The following is an 18027-nucleotide window of genomic DNA, read 5'->3' as shown; positions in this document are numbered from 1 at the left end:
AGCTATAAGAGCACACTTGCGAAAGAACGACAAAAAGAAAAGAAAAAAAAAGTTACACCACCGTTTGTTCTAATTTCTGGGAGGCGAAAAAGAGGAGGCAAACCACTGGTGGTCACTCCAAAGTGCTGTTCAGGCACTGGTAGAGGGGCTGTCACTGGCAACAGCACGGGCGAGATTGTGAAGAGCAGCAGAGGCTTTTGCTGCTTTTGTCAAGCGGCTCATTGCCTGATATCCTCCACCCATGATGAAATGGCTCTGACAGGTTTGGATGGGTTGAATATTCAACCCATCATGGGTTGAATATTCCCTAGGACAAGCCATGGGTTATCAGGGTGGCTGCTTGCCCCAAATAAGCCACTCTGTGGGAAGCAGTCTGGGTTACCCATGATGGGTTGTCATGTCATGTGAACCCAGTCATAGAGCCCTTACTGCTGCTGCTCTCTTAAATTCTGATTCAGTATGTTGGGCAAGCCTGCAGGAGTCAACAAGAAGATGCTGCAACTTCAAGAACACTCAATTGATCCATGGCTAGAGACCAATAATGTTTATTTGTTGATTCTAAACCTGATATTTAAACTTATAATTTCAGATACATGCAAGCCTTTTAAAGTGAATAATAAAACGAAAGTATTAGTTGGTTAAAAAATAGAGTTCCACATCAACAGGAACTTTACCTGTAGAGTCATCAGGTGTCCATGGAAGACTACGAGCTGGCTTTTCAGAGGTTGGTCCCGGCGTAGTGATCATTCTCACACTAGGACTAGATGATCTACTGCTGTTTCTGCTTTCCTGCACCAACATTTTTTTTTAAAAAAGAATGATTATCAGTAAGAACAATTTTCAAGAAGACACTGCTAAAAATGCATTTTTTTTTTTTAGAATTGCCATGTTCCTCTGGAAGTTCAATTCCCCTCTCATGGTTATTTGGGATGTCTGCCTTTCCTCCAAAAAATCAAATTAGCGAAACATTTGGGATGTCATTCTTCCAGGTTTTTTTGCTATATGTTTTATCAGAGCTTAGGGGCTGTGTTTACCCAAGGGGACATATACTTCTGCTTTCAGAAGGTCGGAAAAGAGGAGAGCTAAATTAGCAATGCTCCTTCACCAACCTACCCAGTTGGCACCAATGGGAGCTTTTTCCTACTGCAAAGAACTGGCATAAGGCTCCCCAATTTCAGTCTGGAACCATGATGGGAGCAAAGGGTTAATCCCCCATACCATGGACATGATCTGGCTCCCTCTCCTGCACCAACTATTTAGGTAAAAACAAAAGAACATGAATGCCAGAACTAAAGACATGAATAATATTATGTCTGCCTTGGTCCTCAGAGTTTGGATCTACCTGTGATGTTAGAGTAACATAATGTAAATAAAACACACACCAAGATCTGGTGGAAAAATAACAAGCACTAGTAATCACCCAAATGAATATGGAATGACATACTGGGTGAAATGAGAGGTATCATGTAGGTAAGGTCCCTACATCAGCCATTCTGATTGGCACTTCTTAGTTACTAACTAGACTTTTCTTTATGGAAAAAGGGGTGTTTGCAGGTTGCTCTGGCTTTGTTTGGGCTGTCAGGGGATTCGAACTATGGCCAGGAAGAAGCCATGGAGCTTCTGGCTGTAATTGTCAGTAGCTGCTTGCTTTCCTGGACTATGAGAGGCTATGACCATGGAATCACTACGGGGTATTTTCCCGATATGCTCGTAGCACATTGTGGGTGTATTTCCGTGGAGAAGCATTCCATTACAATATAATCTGTTCTTGCCATTACATATTGATTGTTACCTCCATATAGTAAGGGCAGAAATTAACAGCTATGGCCATGACTGGTAGGCTTTATAGTTGCCAGGTTCTTCACCGGAGTGGCTGTCAGTGTTGCTATGCCAACTTTGGTCTCTATTGCAATTAATTTGCTTCTTACTTTGCTGCTGGAAGTACACAGGATTGTGACTATGTTATGTCACTGCAATGCTGGCACAGAGGGATCATAACAGCAGCTAATTAGCATTTGATGTGAGTCTACTCTTACCTACTCTAAATTAAGATATATAGAGAATTGCTGAAGGACAAATACCATCACACACTTTGCACCAGGATGGTGTGTGTGTGTGTGTGTGTGTCTTGCCTCAGTGGGAAGACTCTAATTTAAACTGGAGTCTGAAATGTGTGTTGGAACTCCACTCTGAATTAAGAAGGCCATGTTCAAAGATTTTACAAAAACTCAAGAAAACATGCACACTGCCATTATTATTTAGATTTCAACATTAATCATGCCTTAAATATTGTCATTTAAAGACTGTTACCCAATATACTATTAGTCATGTGTAGTTACTGCATAGAGACACAACACATAATAGCTTCATTCCCCCCACCTTTCCCTCCAATGCTTTCACTATGAACCACCAACTGCATGCTGATGAGGTATTATGACTGTGGTATGCACACATGTACTTGACTTAAATACGGGCTCATAAAACCAGGTGAAACTCTGGGTAAGTCTGAGCATCTATATATGTCTCAGCAGTTGTATTTTACCTAACCGCACCTTTAGGAGTAGCTTTAAAATTCACATCAATGTTGAAAAGTTTAGCAGTAAAACAATGAAGCTGGTAAGTTAACCAAAGCTGGCTGGCCACTGTGTGAACACTGTGCTGGACTAGATGGACCCTCGGTCTGATCCAGCATGGCACTTCTTATGTTCTTATGTCCTGTATGTGCTTACCTGGGCATAACAAGTATAGAATTGCACCTTACGTTTTATAAATAAAGACTTGTATGGCTGAGTGATATTTCTCAAACTTAACTAAGTCCAAGTATCAAATAGCATAGTTGAGGAATTTAATGTAAAATTTTAACACACACATTACATCTGCAATTAACACTTAAGAAATGTTCCCAATACGAAGTATTAATAAAACTTGCAGTTGATTTTTACACAAGGTTCACTTGGAGCCATTTCCTACTTACTTCATTGGACTTACCCCCAAGTAAGCGATCATAGGATTGTAGGCTTGGAAAACCATTATTAAACCTTGCCAAAATGCAAGCAAAAGAAGAGACTATAGCAAACAATGATACACAATATTAAGGTTTTTCTTGTTAATTTAAGAAGCTTTAATATAGCTACTGGAAAAAGATATTCACAGGTGTACATTACACTACCACAATTTTTTAGTGTTCAAGTATTTGGATTAGGAACACTTTCCAGTTTCAATTTTGTGATATTCCATTTGAGAGGGGTTGCTCACCCATATTTATAAAATTCAGACTATCAGTTAATAAACCAGCTACAAGTGTCTAAATACTTTTATTATTATTATTATTATTACCTGGTTGGAATCTGTTCCAGCAATACTAAGGTCTTGAATGGATCTGCGCCTCTGCTGTCCGTTGCCTGTCGGTGAGGGAGGGGAAAAAGCTGAAATGCACTCAAACAAAATAAGAAGGGTGCGACCGTTGCAGAAAGAGCTTGGAATTTGTACAGATCCAGCGAGAGGGAGAGAAAGAGTGTGTTTGTATATGGGGAGGAGGGGAGAGAGCAGAGAGACAGCTGCAAAGTTTTAAGTAAAAACACACACACAAACCACACACACACCACCCTGCACACTGGCATGTCAACAGAAAGCATATCCTAATACAATAACCACTCCTATCCCATGAATAGCTTCTGCACTTTCCTCACCATCTTCTGTCACATGTGCTTTAACAGGCTTAGTGCTGGGGGGCTGGCACTGATGACGACATCTATTTCAAGGAGGTTACGTTATGGGGAATTCTAGAGCAAGGCTGCTAAGATAAGATGCTGCTGGCTATCTCACTTTTTTGGATTAATCTACAAATTGAGTAATCGACAAGAACGGACCTGAAAGTGGTCTTTGTGCCTGATGTCTCTCAGGAAATGCCAATCCCAATTTCTAACCTAGTAATGTTAATTGTTGTTGTTGTTGAGAACCATACTTACTTATCCCATTTTGGGGAAAAAATAGCACTTCAAACCTGTCTCTAAGTTTTTTAAAAAATCATTTTCCTCTGGCTAGAGCACCGAACGCTACCAAACATGTTTTTTAAAAACTGATAAGCCACTGACGGCTATATAAAAATAAAACATAATGTTGAAGTATGCAAGTCAATCAAGGAACATTTTACAAAAGACCGCATTTTGGGGATGCAGAATTTTCCGCAAGCATTTTGGCAATGTAGTGGTCACTGTTTTTACTGCTCTTGAGATGAGAGTTCAGCTGTCCAAAAGGAAACACTAACGTGTTGCGAATAACAGCTGACACAATACGGAGGCTTCTTAGTCTTTGAAGGTTGCATTACATAATTAAAAAAAAAAATCGAAACAAAACATACTAGTAGTAACACTTATAGCAAGCACTTCAACGATAAGCACATGCTCAAACACCCAGTGTCCCTCAATTCATCATTCAAGTATTTTACAACATGCAGACTGGTTTTAATAAGAAGTCTCAAATCCTACTCTAGCTTTTTCAAGGTTGAATAAAAGTCACCCAGGAACATTTCAGTGTAGGATGTTTCTAATTTGTACATACATTAAATGGGATAAAAGAGAATGAAAATTCCAGCAATATATAAAGAATGAACTTATTTTTCAGAGTGTTGTCTTGCTTAATTAACATCTGGGGTTGTACATAATAGTGACATGAGCAGAAGGCAGGCCAGACAACTAATCCTTCTCTTCACTTTCTCCCCCTGTATCCCCTGAAAATCCTCTCTAGAGGGTCAGAGGCAACTCCTGAACAGTGGGGACTGGGTGGAATGGGGCAGTAGTGTGTGTGTGTGTGCATACATGTGTGAATTACTTGAACTTGCACCTCAGCCTGCACTGCTCAAAGTCCCCCTCCCCGTTTTTACAGATACAGGGGGACAAAAGGATAGAGAAATTGGTTGTGCAAGTTGTCTTCTGCTTATGCAATCACTGGATACCACCCCTTGTGTTTCCCCAAAAGTAGTATGTATGTAGGTCAGCTTTCATGATGGATTTTGATTTATCAAGTTCTTAAAATATAAAAAAGGTAAATAAAGCAGTTCAAGTATTTTAAAACTTGATCAAAATTGGAAATGAGATTGTACTCCAAGCCTTGATCTATTTATTCGTTAAATAAGAATCTTGCCTTTACAAATGATGCTCAAGGAGTTTGATACTGATACTGATATTTTGACTTGCAAAGTGGTTTGGAATTTTTGGACCACTTCGGAAAAATACGAGTTACAAATTATTGCGAGACCTGTGTGCTCAACTTCCAGATCAACTGCACAAACTTCTAAAGAACTGCTCAAGCAGTCTGTAATTAAAAAGAGGTATTAACTGAAAATATTATGAACATACACTAGAAATAGCAGTCTGGATATTAAGAAAATCAACTGTTCATTAATAGATTTACGCACTTGGTCCCTGACTCTAGCAATTCAGCATGGACCTCAAGATGACCCACCCATGACTGATATAACAATTATGTGCACATTTCATTCAACAGCTCCATTCTAAAATTAGCCCAGCTGAAATAAACTTGTAAAAAATATCTGGAATACTCATTCTCTTTCAGATTAGCAACATTTGTGAATCTAAAGAACCCAGCAGATGTGTTGCTGAAACAGTATATCATGTTCACCAAAAAAGTTAAAATAATCAGGGTGGGGTTGAATTATATATAAATAAATATTATTCAGGAAAGTTGTGCTCAGCAGCATTGTGGATACTGAGCTGTTTTAAATGAGAAACCCCCAGACTACCAGCAAGAGGTTAAAGCAAGCTATTAGAGAAAGGCATTTTCATTGCGGTTAACTATTACAAGCACATGGCCAGCAGCTCAAGCACAGCCAAACAAGCAGCATATCATTAAATACTTGTTGCTCCTTAGGAAATCAGCCATAAAAACACGAAGCTTCCAGCCCAGTGAGCTGTTAGCTCAGCTCACTATACTTTCGGAAGTGATTTCTTAACCATCTTAATGTTCACTTTAGGAGCTAAAAACAGCGCTATTACTGCACAAGACATTTTCTTACTGCAAAAATGACAACGATGTCTGTTCAAGTTCAAATGAGTATGTAATTTAGGAGTGAGAGCTGAAGAGAGGCAGCTGCAAGGAATCAGAATCTATTGACACCTTAAACGTTTTGCACTATATGACAAAAAAGGTGTTATTTAATGTGGGGAAGGCACGTTACTTAACACACACAGGACTGACAGATGAATTTTTGATTCAACAGCTTGCTTATAATTCAAGCTGCAACATTTAACAATCTATTCCCTGAAAAGTTTATTAAAGTGTTGTAGAGGCTGTAGAATTTGTAGGTCTGGTAGTTTTTGTTGGGGAAGAGATGCAAGAGCTCACAATGAGTTGGGTTGCAAAGTACACAGAAGCATGAGTAAGTTGAGGGTCTGCTTTTGTTGCTTCTCTAATTGCAAACAGGCTCCATGAAAACACGAAGATTTCAGGAAACCATAAAGGATGGAGGCATGAGTAATTCTTTTTTACACTGTGAAAATTCGATAGGGATAGATTATGTCTACAAGCACCTAGGTCCCACTGTTTTCAGTGAGGCTTAAAACCTCGTTGACAGACCTTGAATGTGCCTAACATTTGCAGGATTGTACCAAAGACCTGAGAAATTAGCCTTAAGTTGACACATGTCAAAGAGACTCACTACAATACTTGACACAACAAAGAAAACCAATTGTATATACTGTAGAAAGTGCTTACATTGTACTAGTGTAAAAGACTGAACAAAAATACAAATTTCCAACAATGAATACTATAAATGACCAAGAACAGAACTGGTAAAAAGTCAGTCTCAATTATGAGTCTATATTAAGTTCATACAAGTGACTGATGGCTTCGAACTCCACAGGAAGAAATCTTCGTTCAGATTCCTGCTTGAAGCATTTGTAAGCACTAGTCTACCCAAAATAATGATGTAATGGGCAAAATCCTTCAAAGTTGCAGAGTCACACTTTGTAGAAAATTACTTCCTAAAATAATTTTTACAGCTTAATACCACACTTCATACTATTAATAAGGAATATGAGTATACTATTTCATTTACAATGCACTTGATACAAGCTGAGCTGTTATATAAATGACAAACTATCTATCTTTACTCCCCAAACTTGCCCAGAATTGCTCTCAATTTTTTAAGAAGCCATCTAACATATGTATAAACTCGATAAAGGTTCACTGTGCAAACAGACTTTTTACAATTGTTCTGTAGTTGGTTTAGTATTTTTGTTATTGGGATTTTGCATGTGAGTTCAATCCTTTATCCTAGTACAATAAAAATACTAATGGCATATAACTGGTCTCTTTATTTCTGAGGGGATTACAATTCAAACAAGGAAGAGAGTGAGGATTTAAAATCATACTATACTATCCATCACAACTGTAACTAATTGCTAATTAACACTTTTTCTTAGCTAACAGTGAATCACAGAACTCATCACAGCATAGATGTAAAAAATAATGCAAGTGCTACCCTGCACAAAATTCTGTGAATAAAAATTGCACAAAACAGAAAGGCACATTCCTTCCCTGCCCAAATACTTAAAAAAAGGTATGTGCAGTGTTATGCTATTGTTGTCCCATGCCTCAAACCTTGTTAAATGCAACATGGGAAGTATTATGCCAAAAGAAGACTGCTGAGGTAAAACACAGACCCTGTCAAAGGGCCACAAGGGAATTTCCACAGACACTTCAGGGTTTTAGATTCTTATTTCTAAAAGCAGCTCCCTATGCAGCCAAAACAGTAAGAACAGACCACGGAATAACGGACTGGTTTAAGATTGGGAAAGGAGTACGGCAGGGTTGTATACTCTCACCCTACCTATTCAACTTGTAAGCAGAACACATCATGCGACGTGCTGGGCTTGACGAATCCAAGGCTGGAGTTAAAATCGCAGGAAGAAACATGAACAATCTCAGATATGCAGATGATACCACTTTGATGGCTGAAAGCGAGGGTGAGCTGAGGAGCCTTATGATGAAGGTGAAAGAAGAAAGTGCAAAAGCTGGGTTGCAGTTAAACCTCAAAAAAACCAAGATTATGGCAACCAGCTTGATTGATAACTGGCAAATAGAGGCAGAAAACGCGGCGGCAGTGACAGACTTTGTATTTCTGGGCGCAAAGATTACTGCAGACGCTGACTGCAGCCAGGAAATCAGAAGACGTTTACTTCTTGGGAGGAGAGCAATGACAACTCTTGATAAAATAGTTAAGAGCAGAGACACCACACTGACTACAAAGGTCTGCACAGTTAAAGCAATGGTATTCCCCATAGTAACCTATGGCTGTGAGAGCTGGACCATAAGGAAGGCTGAACGAAGGAAGATAGATGCTTTTGAACTATGGTGTTGGAGGAAAATTCTGAGAGTGCCTTGGACTGCCAGAAGATCAAACCAGTCCATACTCCAGGAAATAAAGCCAGACTGATCACTTGAGGGAATGGTATTAAAGGCAAAACTGAAGTACTTTGGCCACATAATGAGAAGACAGGATACCCTGAAGAAGATGCTGATGCTAGGGAAAGTGGAAGGCAAAAGGAAGAGGGGCCGACCAAGGGCAAGATGGATGGATGATATTCTGGAGGTGACAGACTTGACCTTGGGGGAGCTAGGGGTGGTGACGGCCGACAGAAAGCTCTGGCGTGGGCTGGTCCATGAAGTCACGAAGAGTTGGAAGTGACTGAACGAATAAACAACAACATGCAGCCAAAATGGCTGCTCCTGAAACTTAGGGGAAATTTCAGAATTTGCCTCCAATGCAGCACAAGGTAACATCTCCCTGTGTCCCCATTTCCTGTCCTCACATATGCTGGCTCTGTTGTGCAGTTTTGGTGGGTGTCTGAAGTGGCTATGTTGATGGTGACCTCTCTCTCTCTCTATATATATATATGAATGATAATTGTTTCATCTTGCATAATGCAATCCAGATACATAAATGGTAGCTGCAATTTGTTTCAGTAAAACATCCACATTTTGGAATGGAATGGAAAGGAGGACAGGGCTTCTGTATCTTTAACAATTGCATAGAAAAGGTATTTCAGCAGGTGGCATTTGTATACATGTCGCACCTGGTGAAATTTCCTCTTCATCACAACAGTTAAAGCTGCAGGAGCTATACTGCAGCTATACTGTGACTAGATTTAAAAGAGAGCAGGGCACCTACAGCTGTAACTATTGTGATGAAGAGGAAATTTTACCAGGTTCTCCATATATACAAATGACACCTGCTGAAATGCCCTTTTCAATACAACTGTTAAAAAATACAGGAGCCCTGTCCTCCTTTTCATATGGTCACCCTAGGTCTAGCCAACAAAAAGTTTATGATAAAACACGTTTGTTACTCTTTAAAATGCTAAGAGCTTTGTTGTTTCAGACTCACTTCTGTTACTAAGGGTGTACAAAGAAATTCCACGTCATCTAAGATTCCTTACCGCTTGGGCAAGAGCAGGGGTGTTCACTGTTATATCCTGGCCAAGTTCTGGGCCAGGCATTATGTCTTGCCTAGAATTTCTTTCAAAGCTTTCTTTGCCCTGTCCTAACATTCTGCATAACATTGTTTTCATTTTTTAGTCTGGAGGTGGTGGAACTTCTGTGAAGTGATTGGCACATGAAATGCGTTCAGCTATTTGACTAGCAATTACTGCTATAGAAGACTCATCATTAAGAGTGTCTTGAATATCAATCTACAGGTAGCCTTATGGAGAACATTAATTATTCTGCAGACTTCATTTCTGTGTAATGAAAGGTTATGAACATATGCATCAATCTTAAGATACGTTAACTTAAATTCATAGGAGGAAAATTTCCCATCCCCTCTTCTCCTGTTTCCCCAGAAAATCCTCTCTGGAGTATTGGGGTCCCAATTGTGTGGGATGGTGCACATGTGCCTGCTAGGGGAAGGGACAATTTCTCAATTTGCAGTCAGCCCAGCTTCCTGCTTTCCTTAATTCAGCAAAGTGTTTGGCTAGGCCAGGCCAGAAGCAGCTGGATGGAATAGCTATTCAATTTAATAGGTACATTGCACTGCACTTTATTGAAACTAGAAACAGGAGTATGTCAAATATGTTTTCTATTTCTAAGTTTACTTAACAATTATTAAATTTTCTTCAAAATCAGGGCCTATTTTATTCTAATGAAAACATCCAATTAAAAGGTTGTTGTGATTAATTTACGAATAATGAAAAGTTTACAAAATGGAAATAATTTTATATTTCAACAGGAAAAGATGTTTGAAATAACTATGAATGGCTTTAAATAGAACTTTTTTGTTTTTTTACTGGAGAAGCAAATCCATTTCCACAAATTTGAAAAAGAAGTACTATAAGATTCTATACTGTTAGCACTTCTTTCTTTTCAGTATTGCTGGTACTTAATGCCACATGAGCTGAGTAAGTTCTATGAAACCAGAACACATACTTGGAGATTCATACTATCACAGCAGATCACTCACACATGTGAAAGCATTGTCCTATAGCACAAAGGGCAATATCTATCTTTTGACATTACGATAATGCAAATTTCATTGCGTTAGTGTAAAGGACCTCAATCACAAAGCCAATACTATTAGCTTACGTGATGGGTTCTCCAGGGAATTCTGTCACACAAGCTATGCTATTGGTGGTGTGCCAGATGTCCGTTATTCAAGCACAACATAATTTGAGTTAGCACAATGACATAATGCCCAAAGCTTTTGGTGTCAAGTAGAATGACTTTGTATGATCTGTCTTTAGAAGCAGAAATTATGCTGCTTAGCAGATATTTTGTTGCTTCAATATTTATGTCAAACATATGTAAAAGGAGAAAAAAAGATTTGTTTGGTTGTTAAGAAGCATTTATAAAAGGAGTTGGCGGAAAGAATCACTCAAAAGTTGGATGCAGGCAATTTTCACAAGTGGGACCAGCATCTAAATCTGAGTGATTCGTCCTTCCCCTTTCATCTAGCTGCATCAGAGTCAAACCCATTTGAGGTTTGAGGAGCCTGCAGAGAAAAGGAAGGCATGGGAGAGCAGCGACCTTCTATGAGAGCTTCTTACAATCCAAACCACTGTGCCCTAATTTATAATTTACTGACAGCTGCAAAAGCTTTTGGAATTTGAAGAAATCTATTGTCTCAAAGTGTAAAAGGTCATATAGTGTTTATTTAGATTCACCAGTTGATCTAGCTGCCAAGTTGTTAATTAAGAAATAGGAGGCAAAGACAAATTTGTGAAGGAATGGCAACGTTTTATCAACTTTTGTAGAAGTTAGTATAATATTAACATAAATATGTATTTGCATTTTCCAGTATTTTGTCTTGTATACACACATATTTTATTTATAAATATTCCTACTTATAATTGCAAGTTATTTCATGGCCTACCATGAATTGTTTTATTTAGTATTAACAATAAATAAAAATGAAAGACACAGTATTCAGTTGTAGATCCACTTATATCTGAGAGTATTCTTTAGTCCATCTGAACAGATGTTCCAGAGCTACTTTTAATCCCTTGTGCAAAGCATTTTTGTTGTGCTGCTGTAAACCATATGTATGTGCTTAAATGAACATGACTATATCAAAAATATGTAATAGATCAAATGCAGTAGTTATTTAATAACTAAGCGCAGACTTCCTCTGCAATTTCATCTTCTTAAGTAAGAATGTCCTAAGTAAGAGAACCATCTGGATTTCAAAGACAGTAATGCTATTTTCACATACAAAAAAATGTTGCAAAGTTCTTTCTACTCTGAAAATGTAAACAACCTCAATTGATATTTTTGTTAGGTATAAGAAATCTGATAATTTTGAATGGGAGCAAGTGACATTGAAAGTCTCCTCTTCCTCAGTCAGCTCTGAAAAGCTGGGCCAGATGGTAATCACTTATAAACAGGAGCAAGAAGTATTTAAAGATTTGATCATTATTCCAGCATCAGTGTCAATGGATCCACTTAGCTGGTATGTGATACCTGGTTTGATGATCTCTGGGACATCCAGAATGTTGCCAAATGAAGCAGTTTTACGATGGCCTCGTTTAGGTTTGGGAAAGGCTGAAAAAACACACACACACATACAATACACATGCAAACGACTACTATGGTAACACAAATCATTCAGACTAAAACTGCACTTTTTACTTAATTTGGTTAAACCACAGTACATGCAAAACAGGTCATGCTGAATGAACTGCATAGCTTTCCATTCATGCTTAAAACTGTAAAGCATTTGTTAAGAGCAACATACATAACTAGGGTCAACAATGTAACATAGCACAACATTATTAGTTATAGTTAGAAACACAACATTCAAATGAACAAAGTAGAATGGCAATGAAGGAGGGAAAAACCAAAGCCTAAACCACTTAACTTTCCACTGGCTCTGTTTCCCTTGTAGGTTAACAAAATCTAAGCCCTATACTGCAATCCAATGAGCTCTAAAATACGTTATTAAAAAAAAAATGTTATGTAAATTTCCATATGTTTTCATGAAAAACATTGTGATTTACTAACATTTCAATTTGTTTTTAATTGAAATTGAATTTTTGTTGCCATTTGAAAGACAGATAGAATCAACTGACCTGCATCATATTAAGCACATAAAAATTAAGAGATTAAATGACAAGCGTACAACTATTTGCTGAAAAAGAAATTTGTAATGTAAAGCTTTGTAATTAAATATAGATGTTAATGCTAGCAGTTATGTAAAAAAGGATTATGATGATAGTATAATGCCTCAACAAGTTAGGTGAAAAGCTCCTTATTAGGAACATATTTGTGAATGTATCCTACTACACATACTATTCTTGAAGAATCCTATCAATATGGTGGTTGAAAATCCACCAATAATTTTTGGAATCTGCCTGAAGTAATCCCAACACAAACCGCTAAGAGAAGTTATTTCTGGCCTAGAGCGGATGTCCACAAGGGCAACATTCCCTGTGATTAAACCTTTGCTTCAAAAGATATTGCCAGTTACTTGTATAGGAGCATACAAACAAGATTTGCTTCTCCCACTGGTCTTCTAATATAAGGAATATATCTATCCTTAAAATGTTTCATTTATTCTAGGAATAGCTTTTGATTTACTCAGCAGCAGAATCTGAGCATGCTATTCCCCAAACAAGCGGTGTTCAAGAAATCAGTTTCCTAGAACCTTTACAAAAACATAATTAGAAAATTGCCCATTTTGAAACTTCTCGTTGATTTATGTTATTGGTTTGTGTACTCGACATTTTCAAATTAGACTTTCTTAAATCAGAACATGGAAAGATTACCCATAACAAATCCTAAGAATAATACATTGCCTCTCATTTTTCTCTATAAATAACTATGATGTCAGGAAACTAACCTTCTATAAAAACAAATGAGAAACCAGAATCATTTTTAGGTAGGATCCAACAGTGTTGCAGTGCTCAGTGCTAATGATGTTGGGCTAGTGGATATTTATACTACTGCAGCATCATTAGCGCTAGCAGTGAGACACTTTTTGGATCCTACCCCCAGTGTGTTTATTTGTTGCATTTCTCCCTGTGAGAGCCATACCTTTTGAACAAATACTTTATGAATGTAGATAAAAGAGAGGTTAAGGTGTCAAAATGTAATTTTAGTTATTTAACAAGAACTATATATAAAAGCCCTATAAAATTTTGGACTACTACTTTTATGTTTAGATTAGAAAATAAGATCTCATCAGAGATTTAGTTACCCCATCTGCATGTTGAAAGCTTAGCATAATAGGCAGTTGGCCACTGTCACATCAGAAATAAGCAATCGAAGGGCTGCTTGACAAATAAAATAACTATTTACTCACTGAAGGCACATTAATAGGGTCAGAATATGAATAATTTTCTATTATAAGAAAGGCATCACCTACATTATACAGATTGATGAAACAGTATTATTTTAATTAGACCAATTCCAACTAAGTTATTGTTACTTTTGCCTGTAAACTTATGTCTGAAGATAATGAATTCTGAAAACAATTAGGCTATTCCTCTAGAAATAATTAGGCATACAGTATTTAAAGGAATCATTTGGAGATCTAACTTGTACATCACTTTGATGGCTTTGGCAGATAAAGCATTATGTAAATGTCAATAATTAATAATACTAAATATATACATTATATATCATATCATATCTCACACCCTGACAAAAGTAAAAAAAAAAAAGTTCGCAAGTTTGCAAAATTCTTGCGACTTGGAAAAGCTGGTCCGCTGTGGAATCTGCAGGTCAGATTCATAGAAATAATAATAATAATAATAATAATAATAATAATAATAATAATTTTGTATCCCGCCTTTTGCCCAAAACTGGGCGTAGCTCTAATCCGAACTCATTTGAATCTGTTGCAGATTTCTCCAACGTCCCTAGCTCTAATCATACCTCACAGATGAGAGGCTTTGCTTGGAGGCCCATCTGCTTTCAAGTTAAATCCAGAGAAATACTTCCCTCTTGCTTCCACTGTCTTAGGCAGTGGCTTCTGCCTTCCAACCCTAACAACTTTTACAGAATGAATGCAGCTTCCTATCGTTATTCTGAGTTGTCTGGATTGTGACCACTGCAAATGCAGCTAGCATCCTTCAAATCATATACATCAATAATTATTTTTTTAAAAAAAACATACATAAAACCACTTCCATATTAGTGTAAACATAGCAAAGATTAGCTGGAATGCTCTTCAAAGATAACCATATTTTATTTCACTATTAAAATATTATATCTGTACCAATTTATTCTTCCAAATGGGCTTGCATGTGAAGAATCTCACTGATTTTTAATTAACCAGGCATTCTTAAATTGTAGAAATGATTTGTGTCCCAAACAAAAGAAACAGACCTAGGGTATATATTTGGGGATGGGAGAGTAACTGACTTTATTAACCACAATCAGAGAGATATCAAAAGAAAAGGCAAAATGAGAGCACAATTAATGGTACTGATTTTAATGGGAATTAAGTTAACAGCCAGCCAGATTGTATCCAGCATAATCTCTTTCAATTGGGAGGGGTTTTAACAGTATCAAAAATGTGTTCAGCTTTTAAGAACTACACAACCAATTTCCTTTGGGTTGTTTTGATGCTGAAATATGAGACATACTTAGTGTTTGTACCAGTGTTTGTGTACTACTGAAGATGATCAATGTGAATCAACAGATTTTTAAAGATTTCCTTTCAGGAGTTTGAATCAGTGGAAAGCTACTCACAGAACTAATTTCCCTCCTGTCATCAGGCTCCTGGGCTTCCTGAAAAGCCTCTCCAGAATAACATAGCCTGCATCATGGGAGACTACATCAGATGGGGAAATTGACCCAAATTGGGTGGAGGGACCTTCTGCCAACAAAGCTCCCCTGGTGAAAGGTGCCTCCACCTGATTTTGGGCAATTTCCTTCTCCTGCAACACATCCCTTGCTGCTTATGAGGGCTCCTTAGCTCTCTGGAAAGGCTTTTCTTGCCAGGGGGGGACACATTATAGGGAGCTGCAGTGGGGAGGAGAAATTTCAGTTGTGTGAGCAGCTTTCCACAACTGCAACCATTTGATCCCATCAAATGCAATTTTCTTAAAAAGTAAACCTAAAAATTGACTTTGCATGGAAACATATATGGTTTTCTTCATGTTTAGCTCTCATTCATCTCAATCCCACTTTGATTGTTTAGTTGTTTAATAATATTTTGTTTAGTTGTTTAATAATTTTTTTACCTGGAACAGCAACAATTCTTGGTTCGATTTCAGACATATCAGCACTCATTCGCTTGCTTTCTCCAGAAACAAGGGTCGCTTGTGGTCTCCCCCGAACTTCTGACAAGCTCTCCACACTGCTACCACGAGATGGAGGCAAACGGCCAGTCTCTCCCTGTAGAAAAGTGATTGACTTACAAGTATTCAAGAACTAATTTGTGAAACGGACGAATAAACAAAAATAGGTATAAAAGATCATTTTTAAAATTAAAGTTCTTAAAATGACATGAAAGTCCATAATTACAGCTGTTCCACATACTTTAAGAAGGTATAAAATTTACGCTTAATTTTTAAAAAACTTTTTACAAGCTGGCTCACCATAACAAAAAATATTCTGAAAATCGGATTTGATAAATGTATTCATTCTGGCTCAGTTCTGACAACACGTTTCTCAACGGTGGTTTTAGAACTCCACAATGGAGTGTTTACATCACCGTTGAGAAATGTGTTGTCTAGCGGGAAAAGTCCATGCAATGGTGGAGTGTTTTTGGAAAACACTCCAAGCAGAATATCAATGCTGTGCAGAGGAGAGTTCCTGCACAACCGTCGTGCTGTGTGTCCTATGGTGGGCTCCGTAGAGTTTTCCCCATGTCTCCAGAGTCTCCAGGCAAGAGCGGTAGAAATCCCGGCTGCTCTTGCCCAGCACGCCTCTATCAGCATGGGAAATAATCCTCTCCTGGGAAGTGCTTCGGCAGCAGCCGATAGTTCCTGGTGGGGCAGAGCAATCTGGGGTTCCCCATGTGTTCCCAGGGATGTCCATGTCCCTTCAGCCTCTTGCCCCATGGCTCAAGGGGTGGAAAGAGCTTACCTGATGTGCTCAGGGGAGAGCCCAAACTCCTTCCATCCCTTCACGCTGATCTCCAAATGCTTCACAGGGTGGGGTGGGGTCAAGACTGTCTCCCACGGCTCAATGTGTATCATCAAACTACAAGAGATATCCTTCTCCATTTGTGGATCTCGGGTGTGGTGGATGAATACGCTTTTCTCCCCCTGTACGTGACAGGGGGAGAAGGGCATCTCCTTCCACATCCCAAGATCCTCAAAGGAAGGCAGAATGTTTCTTCTGGGTTGCTGATAAATGACAAGCTGCGAGAGACAGTCTTCACCGGCCCTCAACCTGATCTCCAAATAGAAGATGGCATCGGGAGGTGGGGGTGGGTGGGGGGAGAGAGATTTCCTGCAGTGTGATGTTTATCATCAAGCCGGGAGAAACAACCTGCCTTCCTTTCAGCGCAGCTACAGTAACCTGCTGCAAGGTGTCCTTACTGAGTCTGTCCCGCTTCAGCAGATTGCTTTAGCTGTACTGAAAGGAGGAAGGAGCGGATAGATTGCTTTTCCTCTGAGGAGTGATCAGAGGAAAGCCCCCTTTCTCCCTACAGCAATGGCTGTGGTGGCGACAGACACGCTGCACCATCACCCTAGCAACAAGTGGTGGTACCTCACTGCAAAATTGATCCATCCGCTGAGGCTGTTGCCTTCTTCCTTCGGCAGATAGATCCGTTCTCCAGGGAAGCATGGCACTGCTGCTTGTTGCTAGGGCGACAGGTGGATCACATCTTTCGCCTCTCTCCCCCACTCCGCCGCGCCCCATACGGTGAGCACCAACCATTTCCCACCACCAAATGGTGGGAAGGGTGGAGGGGGGGGGAAGAGAAGACTAACCCACGCAGCTTGTGAACTCCACCCCACAAACAACTTTTACCATCATGCTTTAAAGCGACATGCTACAAGTCCACGCCACTCAGTCCGTGGGGTGGAGTTTCCTCCAAAGTGTCATCCGAACATGGCCACTGTGTATTTTCAACACAAGCTTTCAACAGGAACCTACTATGGATTCCTAAGAAAATATGCAAAACAATTTCAAAATAATAAAGGGCAGGAAGATCTTATTATTCTGATTCTAAAGTACACCTGAGCGTCCTCAACAATATCTTACCGACTGCTTTGCTGAATTTTTCATCTGCTGGGCCAGTTCTAAGCGTTTAATAGTGTCATTGGTGGAAGTTCCTTGAAAGTCGTTTGGGTCCATGTTGATATCACTCTTGTTACTGGTATTTGTGGAAGTCATGTCCATGAATGAGCCTATGAATGTTAGAAGTATCTTGCTTTAGTTGAGGTCATAACTATAAACCATGTACATTGATGGTGCTATATAAATAAATAATAATAATAATAACTTTGCATCTTATTCGTTATTTCAAAAAATATTAGCTAGACTGCAGTAATGCAGCTTTAACATATTTGCTAGAGTAGCAGATTTATCTCAGCATGTGAAATCAAGTTCAAT

At 38.7% G+C, this 18027-nt stretch overlaps 1 protein-coding gene across 2 annotated transcripts in view; it reads right to left on the bottom strand.

Annotated features, from left to right (window-relative positions):
- MAP3K7 (mitogen-activated protein kinase kinase kinase 7) overlaps window positions 1-18027 on the bottom strand; it is a 48181-nt gene that overhangs the window by 8849 nt on the left and 21305 nt on the right. The window contains exons 10-14 of one of the 2 annotated variants that reach the window (XM_063124870.1): window positions 17677-17822; window positions 15702-15855; window positions 11974-12054; window positions 3337-3401; window positions 675-789 (exon numbers count right to left, since the gene is read on the bottom strand). In XM_063124870.1, coding sequence (XP_062980940.1) covers window positions 675-789; window positions 3337-3401; window positions 11974-12054; window positions 15702-15855; window positions 17677-17822 — 561 coding nt within the window. The remainder of the gene's footprint in view (window positions 1-674; window positions 790-3336; window positions 3402-11973; window positions 12055-15701; window positions 15856-17676; window positions 17823-18027) is intronic. The other variant, XM_063124871.1, reaches the window with a different exon arrangement.

This window comes from Elgaria multicarinata, chromosome 4, assembly GCF_023053635.1.
Source record: "Elgaria multicarinata webbii isolate HBS135686 ecotype San Diego chromosome 4, rElgMul1.1.pri, whole genome shotgun sequence".
NCBI lineage: Eukaryota > Metazoa > Chordata > Lepidosauria > Squamata > Anguidae > Elgaria > Elgaria multicarinata.
Note: the sequence above shows the minus strand (reverse complement) of the source record. Positions and strands in the feature narration are given on the sequence as shown.